Consider the following 13662-nt stretch of genomic DNA (forward strand, 5'->3'; position numbering starts at 1 on the left):
CAGGGGCTTTCCGCACCGGGATCCTTATAGCAAATTGTTTGCTGAACGAAAAATCGCCATTTAAAATAGTGGAATTCATCATTATGCATACCTGACTTTGTAGTGGAATCCAGTTGCGTTTCTATCGTTTCCCAAAGGCTTCCGGTCTCAGCAAAAATCGCTAGAAAGGAAGCGCTATTGCCAAGCTCGTCCCACCCCTGGCCGTCAAGCAGCCAATGGGCAGCCGTTAGCATGCTCCCAAACAGCCCCTTTCCCTTTAAGAAAGGTTTTTTTTTTAAAACACACCCATTGCAACGAATCTGTGTTGATTCGTTGCAATGGAGAGACCCATCCAGCTGGCAGGTGTGTTTGAGCTGTCGTTTCATCGTTGCCACGCTCCTCCCGAGTAAAAAAAAAAAAATCCCCCCCCCCTCACGGGCCCGATTTTCGGCCGAAAACAGTGTAAAAAATAAAGGGAAAATACATCAGCAAACGGGCTTCTCTGTGCTTAGTGACTAAACAGCTCTGGGGAGGGACTGAAGCCAGGGAAGCCTCTAAACAGAGGCTCGCTGGTGGGTTGAGCCCCGCTCGCTCGGAGAAAAAAAAATGGCTATCGCTTTGCCGGAAGATCAGAGGAGAGAGCCAGGGGGAGGGACTTTGTAGAAACCACAACAATGGTAACGCACAGAACTTTCCCGCTAGTGTTGCAGATTGGTTGCAGGAGTGTAGCGCTTTCCGGAGGGTGAATCCACTTTTGGGGATTTCCCTGAAAGCGCTACAAGGAAGCGCTTTTTGCGGATCGGTTTCAGGTGTGTGGCAGATTGTCAATGACGTTGTGCATAATGGCAAATCAGTAGCGTTTTCAATTGGCAACCATTGTGCAATTTTGAAGGTGTGTGAAAAGCCCCCCAGAGTTAGAGAGCACTTCCCGGTATTAATTCCAGAAACCCATACCATTTTCAACCCACTTTCCCCCAATATTCCATCTCTTCCAAGCCTAGCAAAACACAAATGATCACAAACTCAATTGTGAGTTATTTATTGACTCAGCTTGCTCTTCTGAACAACTGTGACTTGGTAAAACAATAATTTAAGACATTTTGCAAACATTAGTTCAATAACTTAAGATGGCATGTTATGGAGTAGCTATGGAAATTTTTAAAGTATATATTACTTGTTTGTGATTTACTCTTATTGAAAGGAACACATCACAAAGCTATTTCAAAGGTGAAAAGGTGAATAGTAAAGTGCCTTTAGCAGATAGCAGTCCAAACTATGTCCATTTTTGATGCTCCCTTGATACTTTGGTGTCTCCAAACTTCTGAAATTTGATCAATCTCAAAGCACAGTTTCTGTCCAGACTGTACTTACTGATGATGGTTACCATTTGAATGAATGTTTTCCCAACGCTCTTCAGACACTATTGGTTCCACCAGGGATGGGAGAAAGCACAACTGTCTCAGTGTAGTGCTGGCTGCATGAGGACAATGATCTCCCAGAAATTCTCTGAAACCTGTTCCTTCTCTGAAAATATCCACTGCTGCTGTTAAATGAACGCTGCCTGTTCCTCAAATATTCCTTGTAGTTTTTGGTCAGCAAGGTATAGAGGAAAGGATTAATGCAGCTGTTGCTGTAAGTCAGGCATGTGGTGAGATAATTGATGTTCCTCAAGGCCTTCTTAGAAATTGGGAAATGTTCACAATACTGAGAAATGAGTTGCCATATCCAGAAAGGCAAAAAGCAAGCCCAGAAGACCAGCACGATAGTAAGAATTAAATATAATACCTTTTGGTTGGGAAGTCGCTTGGTCTGTTTAAAAGAAGTTGTTTGGGACACCCAGTAAGTCCTTGCCAATTTAATATAAAGGTACCCGATTATTACCCCTGGACCCACAATGCTGGTGCAGAAGAGGATGGTGATATAGATTTTGGAGGACAGTTTGCTCCAGGTAGGAAGGCAGATCTTCTTGTTTCCTTGCACCAGCTGGATCATGATAAGCATAGGGAAAGTGAGAAGCAGGGATACTATCCAGATGACAATGGCAATGGCTTTTCGATACCTCTTAGATCTTTTCACCGTGTCCAGAGGCTTCAGCACTGCAAAGTACCTCTCTGTACTCATCACCATCAAAGTGAAGATGCTTGCATGCATTGTCAGGAAATCTAAACTGAAAAGGATCCGACATCCAATATCTCCAAAGTACCATTCCTGAATGAAATATGTCCCAACAACAAAAGGGATGGTGAGAAGGTACAGGAGGTCTGCTAGGGCCAGGTTGATGATGTATATGTACATTGAAGCTGAGTATCTCAGATAGTGGTACATCACTACCAAAGTATATACATTGCCTGACACTCCAATAATGCACATAACAGAGAGGATAGTCCCAATGGTACATGTGGCAATGATGTCTTCCATGGAGCTGGAGCTGACTGTTGAAGCATTATTCCAAGTGGTATTGTAGGAAATGCTGGGGCTGGATCTAACTGGGCTGCCTTGGTCTGTGATGGTGGCCATCCTGATGGTTGATGAGAATGTGCCCTCCATCCTCTTGAGTGATCTGGAGAGCCAGCTTGGTGTAGTGGTTAAGAGCGGCAGCCTCTAAACTGGAGAACTGGGTTTGATTCCCCACTCCTCCTCATGAAACCAGCTGGGTGACCTTGGGCCAGTCACAGTTCTCTCAGAGCTCTCTCAGCCCCACCTACCTCAGAGGGTGCCTGTTGTGGGGAGAGGAAGGGTGGTGGTTGTAAGCCTGAGACTCTTTCAGATAGTAAAAAGCAGGATACAAAAAACAGCTCTTCTCATCTCTCAACATACCTTCAGCAGTCCAAAGTGAATTTGTTCCATCAGGATACGCTGGGCACTGTGTGAAGGAGGAGAAAAGAAGATGGTTTATTTCCTAGCAGGCACTATTCATACTGAATCAGAAGGCAGTACCTGATGACCCTACCCACTGTTCATTTTTTTAAAAAGACAGAAATGCAGTACTAGAGAGAATCTTAGAATGGAAAGACTACAAAGCCCTAACACTCAGGTTACATTTTGTTAGAATCTAAATTCTGTGTTCCAATCGGAGATGGGGTGATAAAATGATAAACAGACTGGCTTTTTAATAGAAGGCTATGAAGTACACCTTTTACCTGTTTGATGAACTAATCCAGCTTGAAGAAAGGCACTTTGTTACCTGCTGCTCTGAAAGTTTTGTTCATCAGAGGTCATTACATTGCGCCACAGGAAGACAGCATTACTGAATATGGTTAATTGTGGAGAAATATATTCAAAGAATACAGGCTACTAACCGCCATCTCACAGCTTTCTCTAAACTGTTGTCCTAACACAGGGTGCCATTTCTGTGAAGTGTAAAGAATATTCATAGTTATACATCATTTTTTTTCAGTTGGCTCATGCTGTCTTGCAGCCACATTAGTAGGAAACGAGGCAGTTGTATGTATGTCTGCTGCTTTTGCATCATCATCATCATGTGCCAAACAAACCTTTTAAAAGGCAAAGTTGATGGTAAAATTCAATGCATGTAATTATTTATTTATTTTGCCACAAAGTGGCATCAGCAAGGACCAGGTTTATCTTCCCACTACTCAGGGATGCCTCTCATAGCACGGACAGGGGAAAAGTTAGATTCCTTCAATGGAGTGAAAAGGGCCCCATACTTATGCAGGCTGCTAAATATTGTGTTCACATTTAAGACCGCTGAAGCTGTACCAATGGTGATTTAGAGGAGTTTTATTTTTATATTTTAAATTCATAGCCTTCCATTTTGAATTTAAAGCATCTTTTATTTTCTTTGTTTCTAGAAAATGTTTGTATTTCTCTATTGCACATTGTACATTGCCAAATATCACATCTGGCCACAGTGCTGTATTAAATAAACTAACTAACCGACTTATGAAGAGAACGTTTCATGCAAAGTTGGGTATGATAAGGGACCAAAATGGTAGGGACCTCACAGAAGCAGAAGAGATTAAACAAAGGTGGCAAAATTATACAGAACAACTATACAAGAGCGAGCTTAACATCCCTGATGACCACAGTGGGGTAGTTACTGACCTGGAGCCAGACATCCTGGAATGTGAAGTTAAATGGGCCTTAGGAAGTCTGAGCAATAATAAAGCTAGTGGTGGTGACAGCATTCCAGTTGAACTATTCAAAATCTTAAAGGATGATGCAGTAAAAGTGCTACACTCAATATGCCAGCAAATTTGGAAAACTCAACAATGGCCACAGGATTGGAAAAGGTCAGTTTACATTCCAATCCCAAAGAAGGGCAATGCCAAAGAATGTTCAAACTACCGCACCATTGCACTAATTTCTCATGCTAGCAAAGTTATGCTCAAAATCCTACAAGCTAGGCTCCAGCAATATGTGGACCGAGAACTTCCAGAAGTACAGGCAGGATTTCGAAGAGGCAGAGGAACTAGAGATCAAATTGCCAACATACGCTAGATCATGGAAAAAGCTAGGGAGTACCAGAAGAACGTATACTTCTGCTTCATTGACTATGCTAAAGCCTTTGATTGTGTGGAGCACAACAAATTGTGGCAAGTTCTTAAAGAGATGGGAATACCAGAGCATCTTATTTGTCTCTTGAGAAATTTATATGCAGGTCAAGAAGCAACAGTGAGAACTGAACATGGGATCACTGACTGGTTCAAAATTGAGAAAGGAGTTCGGCAAGGCTGTATACTGTCGCCTTGCCTATTTAACTTGTATGCAGAGCACATCATGAGAAATGCGGGATTAGAGGAGTCACAAATTGGGATCAAGATTGCAGGGAGAAATATCAACAACCTCAGATACGCAGATGATACCACTCTAATGGCAGAAAGTGAAGAGGAACTAAAGAGTCTGTTGATGCGGGTGAAGGAGGAGAGTGCAAAAGTTGGCTTGAAACTCAACATCAAGAAAACAAAGATCATGGCATCCGGCCCTCTCAATTCCTGGCAAATAGATGGGGAAGAAATGGAGATAGTGACAGATTTTATTTTCCTGGGCTCAAGATCACTGCAGATGGGGACTGCAGCAAAGAAATTAAAAGACGCTTGCTCCTGGGGAGGAAAGCTATGGCAAATCTAGACAGCATCCTAAAAAGCAGAGACATCACCCTGCCAACAAAAGTGCGTTTAGTCAAGGCTATGGTATTCCCAGTTGCAATGTATGGCTGTGAAAGTTGGACCATAAGGAAGGCCGAGCGTCAAAGAATTGAGGCTTTTGAACTCTGGTGCTGGAGAAGACTCTTGCGAGTCCCTTGGACTGCAAGGCGAACAAACCGGTCAGTCCTAGAGGAGATCAACCCTGACTGCTCTTTAGAAGGTCAGATCCTGAAGATGAAACTCAAATACTTTGGCCACCTCATGAGAAGGAAGGACTCCCTGGAGAAGAGCCTAATGCTGGGAGTGATTGAGGGCAAAAGAAGAAGGGGACAACAGAGAATGAGGTGGCTGGATGGAGTCACTGAAGCAGTAGGTGCAAACTTAAAAGGACTCCAGGGAATGGTAGAGGACAGGAAGGCCTGGAGGATCATTGTCCATGGGGTCGCGATTGGTCGGACACGACTTCGCACATAACAACAACAACAAACTAACCGACTAGCCATAAGATGGTAATTGGAACCTAATCAAAGAGATCAGCATGCTGGTACAAGTGCTGACATAAAGTTCATATGGTCCACTCTCTGCTGAAAGGGAGATATTCTGGAGGACCAAATTCCTGTCTGTCCTTCATAGAAGAAGAATGGGCAATGAAGATGAGCTGGTTCCTATTATCACTGACCAACAGGCAAGAGTTGGTGGATGAGGTGAAGGAGGTGGGGACCCTAGGGGGAAGTGACCATGTCCTCATAGAATTCCTTTTGAGATGGGGAGCCAAGGAAGCTTGTAGCCAGACGCAGATATTGGATTTTTGTAGGGCAAACTTTCCTATGTGAGGAAAGGGCTTACCTGTCAGGAAATTCTAGTGAAGGAGAACACATCTACAGTGGAAAATATCTGGGTGAAAATAAGTGAGGGGAAAACAAACAGTGTGGTGGTTGGTGTCTGCTACCGACCACCTGACCAACAAGAGGATGTGGATGCTGAACTTTGTGAGCAGCTTGAGAAAATATCCAAGCGTCAGGACCTTGTTATCATGGGTGACGTCAATTTCCCAGATGTGTGCTGGGAAACAAACTCTGCAAAGCGTCCTCAGTCATGCAAGTTTCTGACCTGTCTGGCTGACAATTTCATTTATCAAATGGTAGATGAACCCACAAGAGGTTCAGCCATACTGGACTTAATACTGACCAACAGGCAAGAGTTGTTGGATGAGGTGAAGGAGGTGGGGACCCTAGGGGGAAGTGACCATGTCCTCATAGAATTTCTTTTGAGATGGGGAGCCAAGGAAGTTTGTAGCCACACGCGGATGTTGGATTTTCGTAGGGCAAACTTTAATAAACTCAGAGACATGATGAGTGTCATACCATGGACAAGAATGCTGGAAGGGAAGGGAGCATGTGAAGGGTGGACGCTACTCAAACAAGAGCTATTGCATGCTCAATCAATGACTATCCCAGAAAGACGGAGCTCTAAGAAGCCTATTTGGATGAACAGAGAACTTCAAGAGGAACTAAGAAAGAAAAGGAAAATGTTCAGGAAATGGAGGGAAGGACAGAGCTCTAAAGAAGAGTACCTACAGGTTACTAGGCACTGTAGATCAATCATCAGAAAGGCCAAAGCTGAGAGTGAGCTAAGATTGGCCAGGGAAGCCCATTGTAACAAGAAAAGATTTTTCAGTTATGTGAGGAGCAAACATAAAGTATAGGAGGCAATAGGCCCACTGTTGGGTGCGGATGGACAAACTCTAACGGAAGATGCAGAGAAAGCAGAAAGGCTTAGTGCCTATTTTACATATGTTTTTTCCCACAGGTCAAAGGGTTTAGGCACATCTAGAGATGGCAGTAGCCAAAGGATAGTGTCTGTGTGGTAGGTTAACATGGCCAGAGAGGTTGTCGAGAGGCATTTAGCTGCACTGGATGAGTTCAAATCCCCTGGGTCGGATGAAATCACCCAAGAGTGCTCAAAGAACTTTCCAGAGAACTTGCACAGCCCTTGTCCATCATCTTCGGGACCTCTTTAAGGACTGGAGTTGTCCTGGAGGACTGGAAGAGAGCAAACGTTATTCCAATCGTCAAAAAAGGGAGGAAGGATGACCTGGGAAACTACAGACCAGTGAGTCTGACCTCTGTTGTGGGGAAGATAATGGAGCAGATATTAAAGGGAGTGATCTGCAAACATCTGGAGGACAATTTGGTGATCCAAGGAAGTCAGCATGGATTTGTCTCCAACAGGTCTTGCCAGACCAACCTGGTTTCCTCTTTTGACCAAGTAACAGGTTTGCTGGATCATGGAAATTTGGTTGATGTCATTTACTTGGATTTTAGTAAAGCTTTTGACAAAGTTCCCCATGATGTTCTGATGGATAAGTTGAAGGACTGCAATCTGGATTTCAGATAGTCAGGTGGATAGGGCATTGGTTAGAGAACCGCACTCAAAGAGTAGTTGTCAATGGTGTTTCATCAGACTGGAGGGAGGTGACTAGCGGGGTACCTCAGGGCTTGGTGCTCGGCCCGGTACTTTTTAACATATTTATTAATGATCTAGATGAGGGGGTGGAGGGATTACTCATCAAGTTTGCAGATGACACCAAATTGGGAGGACTGGCAAATCCTCCGGAAGATAGAGACAGAGTTCAACGAGATCTGAACACAATGGGAAAATGGGCAAATGAGAACATGATGCAATTTAATAAAGATAAGTGTAAAGTTCTGCATCTGGGTCAGAAAAATGAAAAGCATGCCTACTGGATGGGGGATACGCTTCTAGGTAACACTGTGTGTGAACGAGACCTTGGGGTACTTATGGATTGTAAACTAAACATGAGCAGGCAGTGTGATGCAGCGGTAAAAAAGGCGAGTGCCATTTTGGGCTGTATCAACAGGGGCATCACATCAAAATCACAAGATGTCATAGTCCAATTGTATATGGCACTGGTCAGACCACACCTGGAGTACTGTGTGCAGTTCTGGAGGCCTCACTTCAAGAAGGATGTAGATAAAATTGAAAGGGTACAGAGGAGAGCGACGAAGATGATCTGGGGCCAAGGGACCAAGCCCTATGAAGATAGGTTGAGGGACTTGGGAATGTTCAGCCTGGAGAAAAGGTGGTTGAGAGGGGACATGATAGCCCTATTTAAGTATTTGAAAGGTTGTCACTTGGAGGAGGGCAGGATGCTGTTTCCGTTGGCTTCAGAGGAAAGGACGCGCAGGAATGGGTTTAAAAGTACAACGATATAGGCTAGATATCAGGGGGAAGAATTTCACAGTCAGAGTAGTTCAGCAGTGGAATAGACTGCCTAAGGAGGTGGTCAACTCCCCCTCACTGGCAGTCTTCAAGCAAAGGCTGGATACACACTTTTCTTGGATGCTTTAGGATGGTTAGGGCTGATTCTGCGTTGAGCAGGGGGTTGGACTAGATGGCCTGTATGGCCCCTTCCAACTCTATGATTCTATGATCAGCATGGGTGGTTTTGTTGACAGCATCTACGGTTTACGTTGAAATGCATAATGAAAGTGTTTGGGGAGAAAATTACAGGGAGGATGTATGTGGGAAACAAATCTATTAAGTGAATCAATTAAAGACAAATGATACTTTAAATGCAAAGACAATTATGTTTTGTTTGGTGCATTACCCCCTTTTGGTCAAAAATACATCGGTCTTTGCCCCAAAGTGTCCAATCAGAGGCTTGAAAGTAGCTACAGGAAGGGCCCGAGGGCAGTTGTGTTCCCTCTGAAATGAGGTGTTTCTTTGGGTGAAGAGAATAAGAGGACTTTTGCTGGGTGGAATCAAGAGAAGATGTAGTGGGAGGATGTCAGTTAGGGTAGCTTATTCCTCTGTTAGAACAAAATTACATAGAAATGTAACAAAACATGTAATAACTACATTATAAATGCTGACTTTCAGACTTTTTTCTAATGTTGAAATTCTTTACATTTTTAAAAAATAATGATCCTTAGAATTAATACCACAATTGCCCCTGCTGATAAAGGATGTCTATGTTCATAGTTATAAAGGAGAAAGGGATGATTATGGACTTGATTTATCTTTGTACATTTCTTTTTGTTGTTTGTTTTAATAAAGATTTAACAAATCTTTACTGTATGTTTTTAACGAAGACTGTTTCATGTATTGTTGACTAGTTTTAATGTAAACCGCCCTGAGCCTTCGGGGAGGGCAGTATATAAATCTAAATAAATAATAATAATAAAATGAAAAGCTGTGTATCTAATAGTCAAGGCTAATCCCCATGAAGGGGATTAAACAAATCTGTAACTCTGCAGAAAATGGCATTTTAAAAAATTAAGGGCAAACTCCCTCGAATGTTAATTCTGGATTTTATCACCAGAGAGGTTGCTGAGGAATCCCTCAAAGATGGAAGCTACTGTGTTGCATTGTGCTTTGGAAAATGTGTTCTCTTCCAGGCACCCGACAACCCACCTGGCTCATGTCTCTTTGGAGAAGGCACAAAACCCTATAGATAGCCCCACAAAGCACAACGCAAGACCGAGGCTTTGGTGCTGTTAATATTTGTCTCTGTACTGAAGAATGTCATGGTGTCCAACTAGGAATGGACATGAACCTGAAAATTCTGGCTTGGGTGAAATTTCGGGGCAGCCCTAAAATGAACCCCAAACCAAACTGGCCAGTTCATGGAGCAAAACAGATGGTGTTAATGGCTAGCTGCCATTTAAATGTAACAGCTGACAGGCAGATCTACCTCACTGTTTGGTTTTCAGTGCGACAACAAAGTGGGTCCACCCATCAACTGTTAGGCAGAAGTGGTTATGAGCCATTTTACCAGTACTTACGCTTCTCCCTGCTTCAAAGTATGTTTGTGGGTTTTTCTTAAAACTGATAAGTTTCATTCATTCGTTCATTCATTCATTCGTTTATATACTGCCTTCCTGGCATGTTGGCTCAGGGCAGTGTACAACACCATAATTGATAACAATGATATCAATTTAAAACAACATCATTTTAATTCCCCTCCCGTTCAAATCATTCTGAACCTTCCTCTTGTTAAACCATGTTGCAGATGGAGGTCTCTCTCTCTCTCTCTTTCTCGCACACCCGCACACAGGCCATGTAGTGAGTTCATGGAAGAGGTGCGACTTAATCTTGATCACAACTCATTGTACTAACTCCTAAGCTATACCAGCTCCCATTGAATAACTTTATACAGTTGCATCCAGTCAGAAGTCATGTGGTAGTAAGGCTGATCCTAACTATGTAGATGGAAGTAACAGGCAACCCTCTCCCCAGGCAGGGCTACCAGGCACAATGCCGTTACTTTTGAATCGTCACTTAAAAGCTCCCGACCATCCAATTCCCCCTGTCTGCCTACTTTCTACCTTCACTGTGGGATTGAAGTTGCATCAAGGGTTGAGATGGGAGGGAACAAATTTTACCACTGAGAGTAAACCCTGTTTAAGTGGTTGTTAAGTGAGAGCCAGTTTGGTGTAGTGGTTAGGAGTGTGGACTTCTAATCTGGCATGCCAGGTTAGATTCTGTGCTCCCCCACGTGCAGCCAGCTGGGTGACCTTGGGCTCGCCACGGCACTGATAAAGCTGTTCTGACCGAGCAGTGATATCAGGGCTCTCTCAGCCTCACCCTCCCCATAGGGCGTTTGTTGTGGGGAGAGGAATGGGAAGGCGACTGTAAGCCGCTTTGAGCCTCCTTCGAGTAGGGAAAAGCGGCATATAAGAACCAACTCTTCTTCTTCTATGGAAGGACCTCAAACTTGGGCCAGATGTGCTCTTCCAAAATCTGCTAAATCGTTTCAAATGGAGCTGCTACGGGATGCATACACTAGGCATGGACACTGCCAGCCATAATAGGTCCATGGTACAACCTCCAAATCATTGAAAAATCTCAGGTCATCTTGGTGCAGTAGAGTCAAAACTCACCGTATCTCCCTATTGACCCAATGATAGAAGTGGCTTGCATGTTTCATAGAATCATAGAATAATAGAGTTGGAAGGGACCTCATGGGTCATCTAGTCCAACCCCCTACACTATGCAGGACACTCACATCCCAATTGCTCATCTAATGTAACCTGCCACCACTTTACCTTCATAGAATCGTCCTCTCCATCAGATGGCTATCTAGCCTCTGGTTAAAAATTTCCAAAGATGGAGAACCCACCAGCTCCCGAGGAAGTCTGTTCCACTGAGAAACCGCTCTGTCAGGAACTTCTTCTGGATGTTTAGATTGTATTTCTTTTGAATTAATTTTATCCCATTCATTCTGGTCTGTCCCTCTGGGGCAAGAGAGAACCATTCTGCTCCATCTGCCATATTTTAAATACTTGAGGATGGTTATCAGATCCCCTCTGAGTCATTTCCTCTCTAGGCTAAACAGACCAAGCTCCCCCAACCTTTCTTCACACGTCTTGGTCTCCAAACCCCTCACCATCTTTGTTGCCCTCCTCTGGACATGTTCCACTTTGTCAACATCCCTCTTCAACTGGGGTGCCCAAAACTGAACACAGTACTCCAGACTTGTTCTTGCGAAACCCGTTTCCTTAGAACTCTCATAATGATATATAGGTCTGCCTAAAGTTCAGTCCATGCAACCAAAAACCAACTTGTTTCTTCACTAGACCTTGTGCCTAACTAGCATGCTATGCACTGATGGCACCCATGCTGTCTCCACCTCTGAAGAGGCACTTTTTAAAGCCACTGTGGTGACCAGAGCAATTGGTAGCATGGAGTGCAAATGTGCTGCCAGTGAAAGAATGTTTTCCTGCATGATCCTCTCCTTTCAGCACAGTATTGCAGCTTCTTTTTGACTGAATGTGGCAAATGTCAATGCAATGCTTCGCTGAAACCCCAAGTATTAATTATGTAATTTGTGGTGCTTACTACCCACATTTTCTTTAAAAAGCTAAAAACAGTTTGCAGAGCATGCAAAGTTATATAAACTTTTGCCCATACTCCTTATTGCTGTGTTTTCTCCCACAGTTGCTACTGATTTGAATATCTATTAGTTTTTTGTCTGCCCCATATCTACGATACTTACAGTACTGTCCAACGCAAAGTCATAGTTTTCTAAATCCATTGAAGTCAATGGGCTTAGAAGGGTGTGATTGGGGGGGGTTGTTTCTCAGATTTTGCTGCTCCATGTGAATTATCTACTCATGGGGAACAGCAAAATCTGGGAAATAAGCACGCCCAGCAGTATTCGTATGCAAAAATTAAATTTCCCAGTCTTTATTCAATGTTCCTTGGGAACTCATTATAATGGATTTTGTTTAGGCTTTTTGTTGTGAAAGGAAATCCCTATTCTGGATAGAGCAGGAATTGTGTTAGTGGGACAAAACTGTTATCCAGCATCTCACCCAATTCCTTCCCACACACACACACACACACACACACACACACACAAAATGGAGTGCAGCAGAGACAATTAATATAGGAACGTTTGTTCCTTTACTATTAATATTTGCTTCTGTGGGGAGACAGAGGGCAGCTGTCTTCTCTTTGTATTAAATCTGTTTACCATCCTCAGTAGCGGCAGACAGTTCTAAAGCCCCTCACAAGCCTAAAAACAGTGTTTACGGTTCTCATTTTTAAAAGCTCTGTGTTTCTCTTCAAGCCAATTTGATGGATAGATTCCTAGAAAATGAGGCCCAGAGGATTTATCTATCTGTGCAATCGCTTGTGTACAATTCTACTAACTTATGCAGCCCAATCGCTGGCAGATGATCGGAGATCCAAGTCCCTCCGAGTTCAAAGGGAGTTACTCCCAAGTATAGGCATGCATAAAATTGCAGTCCAAGTCTGAAGACAGAACAATTCCTCTTCTCACATATCCACTCTGTTTATTTAAGCATGGTATTGGTTCAATTTGGGACAATGATTAAGATCCAGAGAATAACTTACTTTACTACAATTGAAAACACACCCCTTCCTAAACTGTTGTATGGTGCAAAGTAGAAGGACTGCCTAAAATGAGGTATACATACAGATACACACACACACAAGCACACCAATACCATTTCTTTTTACATTTTGCATCACCTGAAAAGCACCCCATAACAGACCTGTCAGCTGTATGTTTACCGTCAAACAACCACCCCGATAAACTGCACACATTTCAAAGAGGTACACTAAAACTGAAATTTCAGATCCAAACCTGACTTCAGTGAAATCCAGTTGTTGAATTTTCTTCCTGTGGCAAAATAAATGTATGGTTTTTTTTAAAAAGAAAGCTTGTCTGGAATGCGTTTAAAGGATCTTCATAGACGCAAAGAAGCAGAGCACGATCTCATGCTCTGAGCATCTGGAATGGTTATGTGAAAGGAGAGAGGGACTGCCACCTAGGCAAGTATGTTTGAAATCTGTGCCTTTCTAATCCTTGCATTCACTCAAGCCTGCTATTTATGCTGCTCTGTGACGTTTGGCATAATGTAACTGCAACTGCAGCGAGCTCCCTAGGATCCTTTTGAAAGCAGCAGCTTTCTGAAAACCCAGGCTGATTGTGCCACCTACTAGCCCAACCGAAAACAAGCCAAGCAACACAGCAGACCTCTTTCTTCTAGGACAAGCCGCTTCTTAGATTAACTGGGGCAAA

General features: G+C 43.3%; 1 protein-coding gene across 3 annotated transcripts; it reads right to left on the bottom strand.

Annotated features, from left to right (window-relative positions):
- Positions 1 to 1002: 1002 nt before the first annotated feature.
- On the bottom strand, positions 1003 to 13452 carry UTS2R (urotensin 2 receptor). 3 transcript variants are annotated; one of them, XM_077327630.1, is made up of 4 exons: positions 13225 to 13452; positions 3279 to 3329; positions 2797 to 2842; positions 1003 to 2696 (listed from the first exon to the last, which is right to left on the bottom strand). In XM_077327630.1, exon 4 carries the CDS (start codon positions 2524 to 2526, stop codon positions 1393 to 1395), a length of 1134 nt encoding a protein of 377 aa, XP_077183745.1. In that variant the 5' UTR covers positions 2527 to 2696; positions 2797 to 2842; positions 3279 to 3329; positions 13225 to 13452; the 3' UTR covers positions 1003 to 1392. The 3 variants fall into 3 exon arrangements, with proteins under 3 accessions (XP_077183745.1, XP_077183743.1, XP_077183744.1); XM_077327628.1 differs by lacking the exon at positions 3279 to 3329; XM_077327629.1 differs by lacking the exon at positions 3279 to 3329 and having other exon boundaries at positions 1003 to 2842.
- Between the last annotated feature and the right edge of the window lie 210 nt (positions 13453 to 13662).

Source organism: Paroedura picta, chromosome 3 (genome assembly GCF_049243985.1).
Source record: "Paroedura picta isolate Pp20150507F chromosome 3, Ppicta_v3.0, whole genome shotgun sequence".
Classification (NCBI taxonomy): Eukaryota; Metazoa; Chordata; class Lepidosauria; order Squamata; family Gekkonidae; genus Paroedura; species Paroedura picta.